The sequence below is a fragment of the Mytilus trossulus genome, chromosome 13 (assembly GCF_036588685.1).
Source record: "Mytilus trossulus isolate FHL-02 chromosome 13, PNRI_Mtr1.1.1.hap1, whole genome shotgun sequence".
NCBI classification, from domain to species: Eukaryota; Metazoa; Mollusca; class Bivalvia; order Mytilida; family Mytilidae; genus Mytilus; species Mytilus trossulus.
The window spans coordinates 16782603-16799242 of NC_086385.1; the positions used below are offsets into that span (position 1 = coordinate 16782603).

Here is a 16640-nt window from a genome sequence, read left to right on the forward strand (position 1 = left end):
TTTATATTTGTAGATATAAAGCATATTTTCCTACTCTAGAAAACCATTTTACGCTTGTTGGATGAAGCTGGTAACATCTCGTTGCAAATTGTGACCTCGTATGTAACTTCCCCGTAAACATTATCACATTTGAAAGCCGTGATACAAAATTAAGGTGAGAATGCACAGGGATATATAGGCGATGGGAAGGACAAACAATAATAATTATTACTAGTTATCATTTTTTTTAACTGACACGCACATATTGATCGAAACAGTTCTTAACAGGCTTATTAATAAATCATTAAAGAGTTGTTATGTTTTTAATCAATTGTCAGATTAATTTATTGTGATAATTTTTGTATTGTGTAGACCATACTTCAGTTATGAGCTGTTGAGTCCATACAGAAGAAGTAATTTACCTATGCAATCATGGACTTGAAAGCTTCTGTACATTTTTGAATGAACTGTAAAAAATTGCTCTCAAGAGTAATGAAGATAAACGAAAATATCTAAAAGATAACTTTTTTATTCCAAGACAACAGTTTACTTTTTTTTTGTTACGAAATTTCTGCTGTGTGATCAAAAATGGTTTGGTAATAATTTTTTTCTATTGACTTGTGTATGATGAATTACTATTTACAGGGCAAACTAAAGATACAAAATTAAGAATTAACGTCAACCTTTATAGCATATACAGAGGATGTACAGTTACCTATAGTTGTTAATTTCTGTGTCATTTGGTCGCTTATGGAGAGCGGTTTCATTTGCAATCATACAACATCTTTTTTTATATATATTATTTAAAGAGTGACAATCCCAAACGAACTTTAAGGCTTTATGACAACTCATGAATATATGTACAAGATGAATGTCTTAAAAATATTGACTATCGGAAAAAGAATACTTACTTGTAGCCTAGTTGTCTACAAGCTACTTGGGCATCAACATCGTCAAAATAGTCATCACAAACTGTGCCCCATGTTCCGTTGTAAACTATATTAATAGCTCCAGAAACTAATCGTATATGACCTGACATAATTAAATTAGATAAACAGACTCATAATAAGCATGTTAAATGTAAAAACATGAAGTAAAATAGATTCACTCATAAGGTGTTTGCATCAAAATAACCTAATTATTCTAAAACCAGTTTTTGGCATGAAACATGGTATGTACTTATTGTATAATACGTGATTGAATGGTACAAAACTCCTTACGGGTGGATTGTAGTTGACCTTTATCTGATGAAGAATGACATTATATATCTATCAATTTAATTATAATGAAATTTGATATGACTGTCATACAAGGATGAGGTTTGGCTAGCTATAAAACTTGGTTCAATCAACAATTGTCTATATAAGAAAATGACGGTAACAAGTCAGGGATATGACAGTAGTTATCCATTCGTTTGACGTTTAGAATTGCCATTTGATTAGGTAATTCCCTTTTTGAATTTTTACATTGGTATGGGGTCTGACATTTCAGAAGCTGCTAGTAAAGTGTGGCATCCATTTCGCAGAAGTAGTAAACGTTATTGTTAAAAGGACCACATAAATCCCCCCTTCCTCCCTCGGGTACGGAAATTATCGCTGCTTTAAAAAGCATTTGATAACCTTCTGATTACAATTCTTTGGTCTTGATTTCTATTTTTGACACATTCCCCATATCTATTCTCTTCATTTGTAGTTCATTTGTGTTACCTTTACAAAAAATTATAGTTATATTTTCAAAGTACCGCTATAAGTCCGGGAATAAAGTTGGAATTTTCTAAATAATGGACAAAACTACTACACGGCTATATAATATATCATTCTCTTCGAAAATGTATGCACTTTAAAAAATTATGCATTTTTTTTCCGGAAATAAAGACCAAAGGTCAGTAGTCATTTTTTTGAGACAAACTGAATATTTATTTCAAATTCAAATAACCTTTAACAGGAAAAAACAACAAATTTTTCATCTGTAGATTTGAAAACCAGCAGTTAATGAGCTTAATGAGTAAAAGTTTGCGATTTTACAAAAAAAGTCTCATTCATTTTTAATTAGTTATTGTATCCATTTTGAAAAGATTTTTGTTTTCAATTGATGAGAGCATTAGCTATCATAAAGGCTTAGTTCTAGTCAGACTCCTTTTTGGCCTAAAATATAGCGTTTCCCAACTTGTAACAGTCATTTTCTTATGCAGAAAATTGTGGATTGAACCTGGTTTTGTAGCTAGCCAAACCTCACACGTGTATGATAGTAGCATCAAATTCCATTATAATTAAGCTGTTCGAGTATTATTTCGTTCTTCATCATATAAAGATAACTACAATCTCCCCGTTAGGGGTTTAGTACCTTTCGATCACTAAAAGGCGGTTTAATTCTAAATATTCTTTTTTAGCATATGGTTCAAACAAAGTCACGACTTTTTTTTAATACAAATTATCAATAGGAACATGAATCATTATAAAACAGACTTAATATGAATTTGCAGACTAAAGCCTCCTTTTTAAGACCGAACACCAGTTGGGCCACATTCGTTTTAGACAAAAACAGTCATAAAATAGACACGAATGTTTGAATTGTGAAGATATATGTTTGCATGAGATAATGATGCTAGTACCTGATGTAAATATCAAAACAAAAATGTGGTATGATTACCAATGAGACAACTCTCCATAAGAGATCAAAATGACACAGAAATTTAACAGGTCTACAGGTCACTTTACGGCCTTCAATAATGATCAAAGCCCATACCGCATAGTCAGCTATAAAAGGCCCCGAAATGATGTCCATCATACTATTAAAAACAGACCATATTTCTGTAACGAAAGTATTATATTTTCCAATAACGAAGTAATGTTTTACAATTTAACAACTTTGTAAAACACTATATGTTAGGCCAACAAGCTTAAGGGGTCTGACCGGACCTATTCCTTTAGTATGATTGCCAATGAGAAAACTATCCATCCAAAGCACAATGTGTTAAAAGTAAACACTCATAGTTCAACGTACTGCTTTAATACTAGTCATTGGTATCACAGAAGAGCAAGCTATATCATCGTGTATCATCGGTACATGTACTGCGGATATAGCTTTATATTGTTTATTTCGTCACCGCACTTTATCTAGTCTTAAACTGACATTATCAATTATCAATAATAATCATACTAAAATGGAAATTAAATCAAAAAGTTGTTAACACGTAACCAGCATAAACTGTTTTGAGGAACAGGATTATAAACCATTACGATTACAAGTAAGCAGTGTTTGATTTAATGCATAATTATCACATGGAATGGAAGATTTTAAATGACATGGTGCTGAAGGCCACAATAATGCAAATTAGAAAGTATCTAAAACTCCTTTTTAAGACCGAACACCAGTTCGGTCACACTCGTTTTAGATAAAAACAGTCTTAAAATAAACACGAATGTTTGAATTGTGAAGATATATGTTTGCATGAGATAATGATGCTAGTACCTGATGTAAATATCAAAACAAAAATGTGGTATGATTACCAATGAGACAACTCTCCACAAGAGATCAAAATGACACAGAAATTTAACAGGTCTACAGGTCACTTTACGGCCTTCAATAATGATCAAAGCCCATACCGCATAGTCAGCTATAAAAGGCCCCGAAATGATGTCCATCATACTATTAAAAACAGACCATATTTCTGTAACGAAAGTATTATATTTTCCAATAACGAAGTAATGTTTTACAATTTAACAACTTTGTAAAACACTATATGTTAGGCCAACAAGCTTAAGGGGTCTGACCGGACCTATTCCTTTAGTATGATTGCCAATGAGAAAACTATCCATCCAAAGCACAATGTGTTAAAAGTAAACACTCATAGTTCAACGTACTGCCTTTAATACTAGTCATTGGTATAACAGAAGAGCAAGCTATATCATCGTGTATCATCGGTACATGTACTGCGGATATAGCTTTATATTGTTTATTTCGTCACCGCACTTTATCTAGTCTTAAACTGACATTATCAATTATCAATAATAATCATAATAAAATGGAAATTAAATCAAAAAGTTGTTAACACGTAACCAGCATAAACTGTTTTGAGGAACAGGATTATAAACCATTACGATTACAAGTAAGCAGTGTTTGATTTAATGCATAATTGTCACATGGAATGGAAGATTTTAAATGACATGGTGCTGAAGGCCACAATAATGCAAATTAGAAAGTATCTAAAACTCCTTTTTAAGACCGAACACCAGTTCGGTCACACTCGTTTTAGATAAAAACAGTCTTAAAATAAACACGAATGTTTGAATTGTGAAGATATATGTTTGCATGAGATAATGATGCTAGTACCTGATGTAAATATCAAAAAGAAGATGTGGTATGATTACCAATGAGACAACTCTCCACAAGAGACCAAAATGACACAGAAATTATCAGGTCTACAGGTCACCTTTAGATGTTAAAAACAGCTGCACATTTATTCAATTTCACGCGCAGGAACATAAAAAAAAACAAAAAAACCTAGATACTTGGTCAGCTAAAATAACAGATAAGTGAAGTTCAAAACTAAACACGTTTTCGATTTTTAAGTTAACTTTCATTTCATTCATATCACTAATGTCCAAAACATATTTTTTTAAGGTACACTAATGAATCACGTCGAGAAAGTATGAGGCTTTAGATAAGACTAAGAGTGCCTTTCTGCAATAAAAAATTAAGTAAACAGCTTATTTATTGATATAACCGTATATATTTGTTCATGTTAAAACAGAAGTGATGACTACTAGGCTGATTATACCCTCCTGGAGAAAACACAAGGATAGTAAAAAAAACCTCATCAAAGGTACAACTCTTATAATGTTGTACATTTTATCTAAATTAATGATAGAGAGACGAAATATACCAAAGGAACAATCAAACTCTGAAGTAAATTATAAAATGACGACCTCATGGTAAATTAAAAAGAAAAAGATACGCTGAAAAAAACCCAATACACAATATACAAAAAATAAACTAAAGACTGATCAACACGAACCCACCATGAAATTCGGGTGCTAACGGGAAGTCCGTAAGAGTAAGCAGTTCTTGCGCCAAAATCGCTCGAATGAAAAAAAGATAAAAGGCAGAAAATAATTAAAAACGAGTCTGGTGATATAATCAAGATACCATTATATCCTTTCATATCCTGCACAAGTACTTCAAATACGTGTGTGTATGCATGCCTTTCTTCCTATGCGTCCGTATTAATATGTATGTGTGTCCATCATTCATTTTTTGAAAATAAATCATAACTTTGATTATTTGGCAAAAACTTCAGCAATTAGTTATTCGATTAAGAAATCTCAGGGCAGGTCTAGTATCAAAGCAGGTCAAATTGACATAGTACTTTTGTTTATTGTAAAAAAAATACCAAATAAAATTTGAACATATATATTCGATCTCTGACCATTTAAATACAATTTAATTAGATGTTTGATTTTTTTCTCAATAATATAAGTCTACATAAGACTCATTAGTGACGCTAAGATCAAAATAGTAAGAAGGACAAACAAGTATAAAGTTGAGGGCATTGGAGACTACAACTTCCTAAAAGTTGTGCCAAAAGGCTAGACCTGGGATAAAAAAATATATAATTATTTATACGTTTGCAAATAGTTAATTTATAAAAAAAACAGACACTGTAATTCATATTCATATCAACACCGAAGTGCTGACTATAAAGCTGGTGATACCCTTGGGGACGACACTATATCCAAAATGTTAACAGAATAGTTTTTTTTATATATATTACAAATTACAATGATATTATCATTAATAGTGAGAGGATAGATTGTCTGTAATTTTATAATTCAATTTAGTTCAATTGTTTTTCGTAATCGTAATAGACATGTTTAAAATATAAATGCTTACCATCAACGAGTGAGTCAAAACATTCAATTCCTATGTCTTCGTGGTGCCCACAGTTTTCCATACCCCATCCTTTATTTGGACAATCAGACAATTCGCGTTCTATTCCAGTGCAATTCATATCATCAAGCCAGACCTCACCAGTACCGTCATCTACATCGACCGACTCCACGGTAAATCCAGTACTGTAAAAATGAAGGTGTCCTGATATTAATTGAAATCCTGTTTTTTTACTATACGTTATACAGTGGTTTGGATAAATACCTCGGGATATTTATATTTTTTTTTTTACATTTCTGCAGTCATTTAATCTACCTAAAAGAAAAAGAAAGTGTCAAACTTCTAGCTGTTTAGCAAATCAAACTAAGCTTAAGAAAATGTATGATAGGGCTGCTTTTTTGGTTTTATACATTTTTTTGAAAATGTAGAGGTTTAATAAATTTATCGATAAAATCGGACATTTAATAGATATTGCTTTGTTAGAAATTGTAATTACGTTTTTTTGTTTAAAATTTGTTAAAGAATTCAAACGTCTTGCATTTAAAAGTATAAGTCTTGTCGTTAAAATTAGAACAATATTGGTTAAAGTTTTTTCCTAAAAGACATGCCTGTCCCAAGTGATCAGGAGCCTGTATTTCAGTAGTTAATGTGTTACATATTTGTTTTTCGTTATTTTTTTGTAAATAAATAAGGCCGTTAGTTTTCTCGTTTGAACTGTTTTCCACATTGTCATTTCGATGCCTTTTATAGCTGACTGTGCGGTATAGCCTTTTTCGTTGTTGAAGGCCACACGGTGTCTATAGTTCCTAATTTCTGTTTCATGTTGGGTTCTTGTGGAGAGTTGTGGGTATCATACAACATCTTCTTTTATATATTTATAACAGTGTAAGATGTGTTATACGATGTGCTGCAACTCCATCGTTATTTCATCGTTATCAATAACTTTTACATTAATGACAGATCAACGAAATATCCTTATAGCATGACATAAAAATGCTTTAGACATTGTATGGTTGATTCGCTTGTTTGCCGGTTCAGTTATTGACCGTGACGAGCGTTTTCTTCCCATAAAGAAACCTCATTTGCATTTATTGAACACCACTGTCGAGGAGATATATGCATTCAAAAAAAGAAATATTTTCATGAATTTTTCAATTAGACCAGTAGATCAACAGATGGTATCTTTAGTAATAAATTATTAGATACTGGGAAAGATTTTCATTTACTTATATATGTTAGCGGCAATGAGTGAAATTAGGCCTTAAGCTGTAATAAATCCTAGGCAATAAGTTAACGCTTTGGCAGTAAGTCTATTGCCTAAATGATGTGAGGCATTAGTCTTAAATCCTAGGATTAAAGCATAAATCCGGCAAAATATGTGCTGGCATTAAGCTTAATGCCTAAAAATAATGCAAGTAAATAAAGTTTTGTTTTCATCTAAACAACAAAATTATTTGTAACATAATGACATTATGAGAACTGGTGCATGCTTATCGAATCTGTCCTATTAAGTCGGTTCTAGAAGATATTCTTAGGACCGAAATTATGATAAAATTAGGACCGACTTACGACATGTCTCAGTATGCACTTCGAAACTATGTACGGATGATCTTAGCTAGGATGCACTAACCGCTGTCCCAAGTACAAGAAAATAACAAGCTTACATAAGACATAAGACATTTTATTTCACTAAATTCCCCACATGGGGTATGTTAGTACAACATTTTTTTAACAAAATATAAAAGTATGAACATATTTACATATTTACATAGGAACATGGTTAACAAAGATGCAATAATAGTATATATAATTAATACAGATATTTGACAGGAAGTACAAAATATAGTAACATGATTAAGCACATGTATTAAAAGGTTTTAATAACACTTTTACAAAATTTTGCTATTCCATTAAGTGTGAATAAATCTGATGCATTCATCAAGTCTTTAAATTTTAAAACATTTGGGTTTTTACATATATCTAAAGGTAAAAGTTTAGCTCTAACATTGTTGAAAAAGGTACATTTGAATAAGTAATGGAACTCATCACCAAGTTCATTAGCATTACAAAGATTTCAATGTCTTTCAGATCTATCAATATTAAAAAATCTCCCCGTTTCAATGGTCAATTTATTACTAAGGCAACGGAATTTACATAAATACATTCTTAGATCAGATGGTAACACAGTTAAATATTTCTCAAAACAAAAATCAGACTTGTATATTCTGTAATTAAGACATTTTGCAGAATTCATAACATTATTACTCCAGTTCAACATAAATTTATTACTTAAACATTTCTTGACATTCTTACTAATATTATCAGATTTAGCAATTATTTGATTATCCCACATCAAATTAAATCCACATTCATATAAAGTATTTTTAATTTCAAACAACCATTTAGAGTGGTAGATACCCCTTTTACTAAGCTGATACAATATAGAATACAGTGTATATGGAATTTTTTCTCTTTTACCACACATGATACGTTGCCAGAAACCAACCATTCTAGCTTTATAAGAATATGTAATGGTATTCTACCCTATTCTCCATAAATCATACAATGAGCAGTACTTTTTTTTAACATTCAAAATTATTTTACAAAATTGCATATGCAAGTTTTCTATAATATTACAATTTTCAAAACCCCAAACTTCTGCACCATTTAACAAAATAGATACAACCGTTGTATCAATTAGTTCTTATTGCATATCAATTGGTAAATTCAACTTCCTAGCCTTTTTAAGACTATAAACATGGCTGTTCTTGCTTGCTGTACAAGATGTGCTTTAGCGTCATTAAAATTACCCTTACATGAAAATATAATATCAAGGTATTGAAAATTTGTAACATTACAAGAAAATAACAAATGAAAAAACATTTATATTGTATCAAATTTAACCAACAACTTTAAATATAAAAAAAAAACCCGATCACTTATTAGAAAATTACTATTAATTTTTAATTATAAGTAATAAAATAATTTAAATATTTCAATTGTACATTTAAACTCTTTGAAACAAAACATAAGTCAAAAATATAACAACGTTTTATATTAGAATTGAACAAACTAATTGTAAATAGTTCAAATTAATTATATAATCGGTAAATAATTATGTGCTTTAAGGGAGCTGAACTTGAATTGTCACCGCTTCATACCCAAGTCAAATCTCGTGCGTGCATCTTTCATATAAATACTGAGTACTTCAACTTATTTATTTTATTACCGCAATTAACATAAGTTTGAATATATGTATTAGCAAAAGAAAAAAAAATCAAATTTTACCAATGCAAAACTACAGGGCCCAGTTTCTTCTTGAATATAAGAAAGAAGATGTGGTATGATTGCCAATTAGATAACTCTCCCAAACATACCGCAAATAAAATATTTACATCAGTAATAAGATATGTTATTTATATTAAAACGCATCAAATAATAATTTTAAAATATAAAAAAAATAAATGGAAATTTGTGTTAGAATCATTTTGTTATCACAATTGTGGAACTCTAAACAAAGAATATTTACTTATCCAATACAGAAAATTGAAAAATGGTGCAAGCAAAAAATTATATCTTAATTTTGTCTACTTTTGACCAGTTCAAACAAGCTCGACTAGTGAAGTGTACAAATTTTCAAATAAATGTTATAGTTATTCAATAGAATCTTTGCCCTTTTTAAATTGCATACAATATTCTTTTAAAAATCTTTTAAATATTTTGTAATAATTAAAATCATGAAAAAAAAGTTTGAGGTAATTCTTTTTTTTACTGCTCAAATTACTTTTAAATAAACTTAGTGAACTTAATTTGAAGATCTGTCAAATGAATGTATATTCATACATGTAATTTTAGAAAGATATTTAGAAAATGGAGTTATATCAAGAATAAATCACCAATTATGCATAATTCCTGAGTTTACTTATTGACTAAAATTATGTTCGGCAATAGGATGAATAATCGTCATCAAATATCAGGAAATAAACTTAAGGCCAGAAAATTTCAGGAGATAAAGTAATGCCTAGACGTTAGCTTATTGCCTATGATTTTAGCTTAATGCCAAATTTCACTTACTGCCGTTAACATATATACACGTTTTGCTTGACCTACTAACCTTTTTAGTCGGTTGATACGTCACTAAGTTTTAACACTGTCTCACACGACATTTTAACCATATACTGGAATATTTGATTCTGACAAGTCATTTTATGAGAGGAAATTGATTTATCACAAATTTGTATTCATCACAAAATTTATCAGAGTGCATCCCAACCTTCAGTTGTCATAAACTCACAATAATAGCACAACATGAGAACAAACTGTAACTATTGGTTTAACTCAAAAGAACGACACGATATACACTAAACACCTAGCATAGAATTGAGAATGGACATGGGGAATATGTCAAAGAAACAACAACCCGCCCAAAGAAAAAAAAACACAACAGCAGAAAGTAACCAACAGGTCTTCAACGTAGCACCCTGAGGCGTCCTTCAGCTGGCCCCTAAACAAATATATACTAGTTCAGTGATAATGAACGCCATACTAATTTCCAAATTGTACACAAGAAACTAAAATAAGAATAATACAAGACAAACAAAGGCCAGAGCATACACACATTAGATGTAGAGACATGAAATAAGTATACTCGACATAACCGAAAGCTAGTTCAAAGCAGATAACTACAATTAATGAACTTATGTTCTTTCAGACACAGAAATCAATCAGAAAACCTTCAACGTATGAATTTCAAAAACTTTATAAACAGTCTGAGGAATGCATGAAAATATGCAATGCAAAAATATGAGTAAACGGTATTGACAGTACTTAAGATACTATGTTCCCATAGCTATACGTGTTTAATTTTTCGAAATCAAATTATTGTTAATAAAAAAAACAAGAACTATCTTTAAAAAAGATATCCGACGTATTTGAATTTGAGTATATTCACCAAAACCCCGCGGAAATCTCACATGCGTAGGTGCGTTCTAAAGACATGTACGTTCGTACAACAAAGTTTACATTAAAAATTATATAACTGTCCCGAATAAACAGCTGTCATGGATGCAAAGACCTACTGGAGAAACAATTATTTTAATAAAAATATAAATCTTTGTAAGATCTAGTTCAAATATTTATAGTTTTCACTTGCTTTCCATCACGATATAATTAACGAGACGTTTTTTCAAACACAACCAAATCACCCTCCATGACAGCAGTTTGTCCATTTAGAGAAAGGATTTTCGAGCATACGTATTCTGTTGCCATAGTTAAGCGTCCTTAAGTTCAAAGGGCACAAACCGAATCTATACCGACTACGTCGGAATAACAATAATTAATAATTTAGATAATGTGTTAAATTGATTAAGTTTTAAAATTAATCTATTCATAGAAATAATTAGTTTACATTTACCGTACCTTTTTTTAAAGGCATTCGTTTGCTGTCCGTTGTGAGCCAAGGCTCGTGCGAAAATTCGTACTTTGACGTTTTACGATTTAATTTTGCAAATTGTGACTTGGAGTGAGAGTTGTACTCTGATATGCACTCATCTTATGATATGATCTTCTTATTACTGTTTCTTAACTACATTAAAAAATTCTGTTATAAAACTTAATAGTTGCATCTTATAATCTCGGCATTGTATATTTAAATGAATAGAAAAGTTCCTCACATTTTATATAATTTTTCCTCCATAAATTTATGCGGCCGATACATTTTTAGCTCCCCTGGCCTAAAAGGCCAAGTGAGCTTTTTTCATCACTGTCGACGTCGTCCGGCGTCGTTAACTTTTACAAAAATTTTCTTCTCTGAAACTACTGTGCCAAATTAAACCAAACTTGGCGACAATCATCATTGATGTATCTAGTTTAAAATTTGTGCTTTTTGACCCGGCCAACGAACCAAAATGGCCGCCATGGCTAAAAATAGAGCATGCCCCTAAATTGGTAATTTTAAGGAAATTTTACTGTTTTTGGTAATTATCTTGAATATTATTATAGATGGAGATAAACTGTAAAAAGCAATAATGTTCAGCAAAGTAAGATTTACAAATAAGTCAACATGATTAAAATGGTCAGTTGACCCCTTTAGGAGTAATTGACCTTTATAGTAAAATTTTAACTATTTTTTGTAAATCTCCATGATCTTTTACAAAATCTTCTCCTCTGAAACTACCGGGCCAAATTATTCCAAACTTGGCCACAATTATCATTGATGTATCTAGTTTAAAAATTGTGTTTTTTGACCCGGCCAACCAACCAAGATGGCTGCCAGGGCTAAAAATAGAGCATGGAGGTTAAATGCAGTTTTTGGTTATTACTTAAAAAAACAAAGCATTTAGAGCAAATCTGACATGGGGTAAAATTGTTTATCTGATCAAGATCTATCTGTCTTTAAATTTTACGATGAATGGGACAACCCGTTGTTGGGTTGCTGCCCCTGAAATGGTAATTTTAAGGAAATCTTGCTGTTTTTGGATATTATCTTGAATATTATTATGGAAAGAGATAAACTGTAAACAGCAAAAATGTTCAGCAAAGTAAGATTTACAAATAAGTCAACAAGACAAAAATGGTCAGTTGACCCCTTTAGGAGTTATTGCCCTTTATAGTCAATTTTTAACCATTTTTCGTAAATCTTAGTTAACTTTTACAAAAATTTTCTCCTCTGAAACTACTGGGCCAAATTTTACCAAACATAGCCAGAATCATTTTAGGCTATCTAGTTTAAAAATTGTGTTTTGTTACCGGGCAAACCAACCAAGATGGCCGCTACGGCTAAAAATATAACATAGGGGTAAAATGCAGTTTTTGGCTTATAACTCAAAAACCAAAGCATTTAGAGCAAATCTGTCGGCGGTAAAATTGTTTATCTGGAAAAGATCTATCTGCCCTGAAATTTTTAGATGAATCGGACAACTCGTTGTTAGGTTGCTGCCCCTAAATTGGTAATTTTAAGGAAATTTTGCTGATTTGGGTTATTATCTTGAATATTAATACAGATAGAGATAAACTGTAAACAGCAATAATGTACAGCAATTTAAGACTCAGAAATAAGTCAAAATGACCAAAATGGTCAATTGACCCCTTAAGACGTTATTGTCCTTTATAATCAATTTTTAACAATTTTCATAAAATTTGTAAATTTTTACTAACATTTTCCACTGAAACTACACAGACAAGTTCATTATAGATAGAGATAATTGTAAGCAGCAAGAATGTTCAGTAAAGTAAGATGTACAAACACATCACAATCACCTAAACACAATTTTGTCATGAACTGTCTGCTTCCTTTGTTTAATTCACATATACCAAGGTGAGCGACACAGGCTCTTTAGAGACTCTAGTTCTATGAAATTTGGAGAAAAAAAAAATTTTATAAATGCAAACCTTGTAGATTTCCAAATTCTGCATTAGTATAGCTCAAAGGAAGAATAAACTACCGTTTCTATATAGAAATAAAAGAAACAGTCTTCATGTTGAATGAAGTTGAATTGTTTAAACTAAAATGCAGCCAATAATTGATAAAACAGTTCATGGTTGGTAATTCATCAATATGTATTTCTGTCTAGGGATATACGACATTGTGACAGGCTAATGAATTTACGAAAGGAAACCTTAAAAGCAACATTCTGACAAAAAATACTTACTTGTAGCCAAGTTGTCTACAAGCTACACGAGCATCAACATCATCAAAAAAGTCATCGCAAACTGTGCCCCATTCACCATTGTGAAATATTTCGAGTCTTTTAGAAATTATTCGAATAGCACCTGCAATATTTACCATTAATGTATTGAACAATTTGAACATTGAACAAAAATATAATAATGCTTAGTGAAGAAACACAAGTTTATTTTTATTTTTTTAACCGTAGAAAACTTAATTACTAATGCTAAAATTCAGAGAGTGACACAGCAGATTGTTACCCGGAGAAAACATTGTCACCGTGGCGAGGGGTACCAATCTGCTCTATCAGCCTATCAGCTATTTGTTATTTAATATATTATACTGAATGTCCTATCATTATTGTCTTTTACGGACTAATTCTATTTTCAAATTATTTCTATGAAATCACGTACATAACAACGTTATGGATATTGAGGAACTCCTGCATTGTATTTAATTGTTTGATGCAAATTCAATTCATTTCTTTTTGAATTATCAATTTTTGATCGTATTAGCCAATCAAGATATGGCATTTTAACGTGAATTATAATAAAAAGAAATAGCGTTTCATACTATTGCACTTTGTTAATGACATGGGAAAACACTCATTGCCAAAATTTCTATTTTTGAACAGTTTCTTCACTTCATAGTGGGGTGTTCACTTTATGCTCGTTTCTATTTAGTTTTTCCTAAAAACGTATATTACAACTTAATTTTAGTGATATCAATGTCAATGGGAAGCGCTTTTTGTATTATAAATTAAATTATCGCTATAGACGGCAGATCTTATTAGATGACATTTATCTGTAGAAGTGAATGGGACTTGTACAAACCTTAACATATTCAACAAAAGCCTAAATTTTAAAGATCAGAATTCGTTTTGCTCTTTTGTTGACTGGTCTGAAGAACAAACTATTTGTTTTAATACCAAAATTAAACTGAGGCAGATAAACAGTCGGTAACTCATTATTTATCATAGTTCCCAGTATGTAATCAGTGTCTATGATCACTATTATATATATGTTAATGGAAAACAATTTTAAGAAATATTTGATTTATACAGTGATCATTTTATTTTCTCGGAGTGATAGTGATTAATTCTGAGTTTAGCTGAATTTATATTGTTTCAGGTAAAGGTGTATATGTTTTGAGTACATTTTTGTTAATGCTGTCATGCGCCTTTATTTACTACAGTGTTCCAAGCTATAGGAAAAAGAATAAAACGAATACGAAGTAAAAAAATGAGCAATATTAAATGACGTATCATTGTGATAACTAAATAATATTCCAAATAATATAGCGAAATTTTCAGTTTTTCAATAAAAAGTATCTCACAACCGTATCATTGTTTTGCATTATTTAAATGATTCACGGTGAAATATTGAAAACAAATAATTTCTATAACTACTAATTATTTTTCTACATTTGAGAATGCCTGTACCGAGTCAGGTATATGACAGTTTGATGCGTTTTATTATACGATTAGGGACTTTCCGTTTATATTTTTCCTCGGAGTTCAGTATTTTTGTTATTTTTTTCTTTGTTCTCTTGAATAGCAGTAGCAAGAATTAAAAATAACATTGTCATATAGAGTAATGATACATGTAGTGAACTTATAATGATGATACGCAGTTGGTATTACTTAGTTAAGTAATTCATCATGATTACATTTTTGTTAATTTTCACATATGGGTGCTATGTCTGTTCCCCTTGGTCATTTAGTTGTGTTTGCCCAAATTTGTCCATTTATATCTTCCACCTTTTATAATTCCTTTATATGTTTATCATTTCATATATACCCGTGTTTGTTCTTCTGTATTTTTAAATATCTGTTCCTTTCAAAGTTTCCCCGTTCATTCCTTAGATCTTCCGTTTGCTAATTTAAACGTTAACAGTTAACAACAGAAAAGCTGTTCATCATATAAGGTCATAAATTGATAAATAAACTCATCATAGATACCAGGAATTTAAGTAAATTGAGTTACAAAATTCCTAAAAGATTTGCCAAATACAGCTAAGGTAACCTCTACCGAAAGTCTTAGTATTTCAAAACTTCAGCATTTTTGTAAACAGTTAATTTATTGTTACGACAATTTCAATGATAATTCAAGTGCTGACTACTGTGCTGTTGATACCCTCGGGGAATTAAAACTTCACCGTCAGTGGTATCGACCCAGTGAATTGAATCGGAATAATTTCTTGTAAAATGTATTATCATTTGAAAACAACTTAACCGGTACAATGTAAAATACATACCGTCTCTTTGCGAAACTGTTTGAAAACTGGAGAGAATAATGCACAAAACAACAAGCTCGAACATTGTTCTATAATAAAAGATGACATTTTATAACAATGCAAACAAACGCCTCTTCTAAATGATGACTATTCTGTTCTCAGTAGTTTGTATCTTAATAAAATTGAGCATGGAAATGGGGAATGTGTCAAAGTAACAACCCAACCATAAAGCAGATAACAGCCGAAAGTCATCACTGGGTCTTCAATGTAGCAAGAAACTCCCACACCCGGAGGCGTCCTTCAACTGATTCCTTAACAAATATGTACACTATTTCAGTGATAATGAACGTTATACTAAATTCCAAATTATACACAAGAAACTAAAATTAAAAAATCATACAAGACTTACAAAGGCCAGAGGCTCTTGACTTTGGACAGGCCAAAAAATTGCGGCAGGGTTAAACATGTTTTTTGCTGCTTACTTCTGAACGAAGGGAATTGCATCAGTTCCAAAAGCATCGAGACTGAAATCATCGACAGTGTAAGTGTAATATAAGAGTTTTGTAAACATTTAACATTTAAAATTGTTGAAAAGGGTAGAAGGAAAAAAATACACTTTTTAAAAACCTGTTGGAAAAGACTTTTAACGAATGCCTAATCCTCATCACACATCAATTATGGTTGATTGATCGAGTGTTGCTTATCTTATGTCTAGAAATAGAACATTAAACTTATTCAAACTGAGAAAAATTAAATCGAACAATAAATAAAGCAAAAGTTCTCTACAAATTGGGTTGACCTAAAGAAAATGTGGTAAATTGGTAATGTCACTGTAACTTTGACAAATTTTGAAGAGTCGTTCTACTTGAAT

The 16640-nt window shown here is 31.0% G+C and overlaps 1 protein-coding gene across 1 annotated transcript; it reads right to left on the reverse strand.

The window, feature by feature from the left end:
• Positions 1–886: 886 nt before the first annotated feature.
• On the reverse strand, positions 887–13654 carry LOC134694139 (scavenger receptor cysteine-rich domain-containing group B protein-like). The gene is made up of 3 exons (XM_063555135.1): positions 13518–13654; positions 5872–6053; positions 887–1011 (listed from the first exon to the last, which is right to left on the reverse strand). Exons 1-3 carry the CDS (start codon positions 13652–13654, stop codon positions 887–889), a joined length of 444 nt encoding a protein of 147 aa, XP_063411205.1.
• Between the last annotated feature and the right edge of the window lie 2986 nt (positions 13655–16640).